General features: G+C 68.2%; 1 protein-coding gene across 1 annotated transcript; it reads left to right on the forward strand.

Moving 5' to 3' along the window:
* Positions 1-256: 256 nt before the first annotated feature.
* On the forward strand, positions 257-1,534 carry LOC122548209 (RNA-binding protein MEX3B-like). The gene has a single exon (XM_043686753.1). It carries the CDS (start codon positions 257-259, stop codon positions 1,427-1,429), a length of 1,173 nt encoding a protein of 390 aa, XP_043542688.1. The 3' UTR covers positions 1,430-1,534.
* The last annotated feature ends 6 nt before the right edge of the window (positions 1,535-1,540 follow it).

Genomic DNA, 1,540 nt, shown 5'->3' on the forward strand with positions numbered 1-1,540 from the left:
TAGTGCCCCAGGGATGTGTGGACTGGATGGACGAGCTGTAGTAAATGCAGGGTTATGGTTATTGGTGGGGGTCTGATCCCGGGTGTGTAGGTTATGGGCCAAAAGACTTGTATCCGCACTGTAGGGACTCTAAGCTTGTCCCCCCCCCCCACTCCCAGCCCCATTCTTATCGCGGGGTGCGTGGGTGAACGGGACTAGTTCAGTTCAGCAAAGCTGGAGATGGGTCGAATGGCCTCTGTGTGTACTCTCCATTCCTATGGCTCTCTCTCTCTCTGTCCGCGCTGCAGGTTGCAAGATCAAAGCGCTGCGGGCCAAGACCAACACCTATATCAAAACGCCGGTGCGCGGCGAGGAGCCGGTCTTCGTGGTGACCGGCCGGCGCGAAGACGTGGCCATGGCGCGCCGGGAGATCATCTCCGCCGCCGAGCACTTCTCCCTGATCCGCGCCTCCCGCAACAAGGACGGCCCGGCCGCGCCCGGGGCGGTGCCAGTGCCCCCCAACCTGCCCGGCCAGACCACCATCCAAGTGCGGGTCCCGTACCGGGTGGTGGGGCTGGTGGTGGGGCCCAAGGGGGCCACCATCAAACGCATCCAGCAGCAGACCCACACCTACATCGTGACGCCGAGCCGGGACAAGGAGCCGGTCTTCGAGGTGACCGGCATGCCCGCCAACGTGGACCGGGCCCGGGAGGAGATCGAGGCCCACATCGCCGTCCGGACAGGCGGCATGCTGGAGTTCAACGATGAGAACGACTTCCACTGCAATGGGACGGAGGCCGGATTCGGCAGCGGCGGGCGGGCCCCCAGGCCCTGGGCCAAGTTGGCGCTACCCGCCGGCCGCAAGCCCTTGGCCTGTTTCCGCGGCAACGGCCCGGACCCCTACTACGGCAAGCCGTCGGACGTGCATCACCATCAGCACCACCACCAGCACCACGCCTGCTACGCCAATGGTGCCACCTATGGGGAGGCCTATTTCGGCGCCGACGGGCGGGAGGGCCCCTCCGACGCCCACCTCTGGGAGCCCCCCGCCCAGCGCCGGGCCAGCGGAACCGTCGCCCTGCCCCGCCTCTCGCCCGAAGTCTGCCACCCGCTGGCCCGCAGGGCGCACAGCGACCCCTTGCGGGGGAGCGGCCTGCCCGGCGCCGCCCACCCGCCCCCTCCTGCTCCCCAGCCCCCCAGCGGCGGAGCCGACAGCCCACCTCCTCCCTCCCCCGCGGCTTCGGCGGCACCACCCCACCCCTCCCCCCGCCAGGGGGCCGGGGGGCGGGAGTGCCAGGTCTGCTTCGAAAGCGAGGTGACGGCTGCCCTGGTGCCCTGTGGGCACAACCTCTTCTGCATGGAGTGCGCCAACCGCATCTGCCAACGCAGCAACCCCCACTGCCCAGCATGTCTCAGCTCCGTCACCCAGGCCATTCGCATCTTCTCCTGATTGCCCATCCTGTGCCAGAACGCACCCGCCCCCACCTTCTGGGGAACGGGCACGGGATGGCAAGGGGGAGCGCACTGTCTGCTGGAGGATTTATCCCCCCCCTCTCCCCCT

The sequence above is a fragment of the Chiloscyllium plagiosum genome, unplaced genomic scaffold (genome assembly GCF_004010195.1).
Source record: "Chiloscyllium plagiosum isolate BGI_BamShark_2017 unplaced genomic scaffold, ASM401019v2 scaf_2981, whole genome shotgun sequence".
Classification (NCBI taxonomy): Eukaryota; Metazoa; Chordata; class Chondrichthyes; order Orectolobiformes; family Hemiscylliidae; genus Chiloscyllium; species Chiloscyllium plagiosum.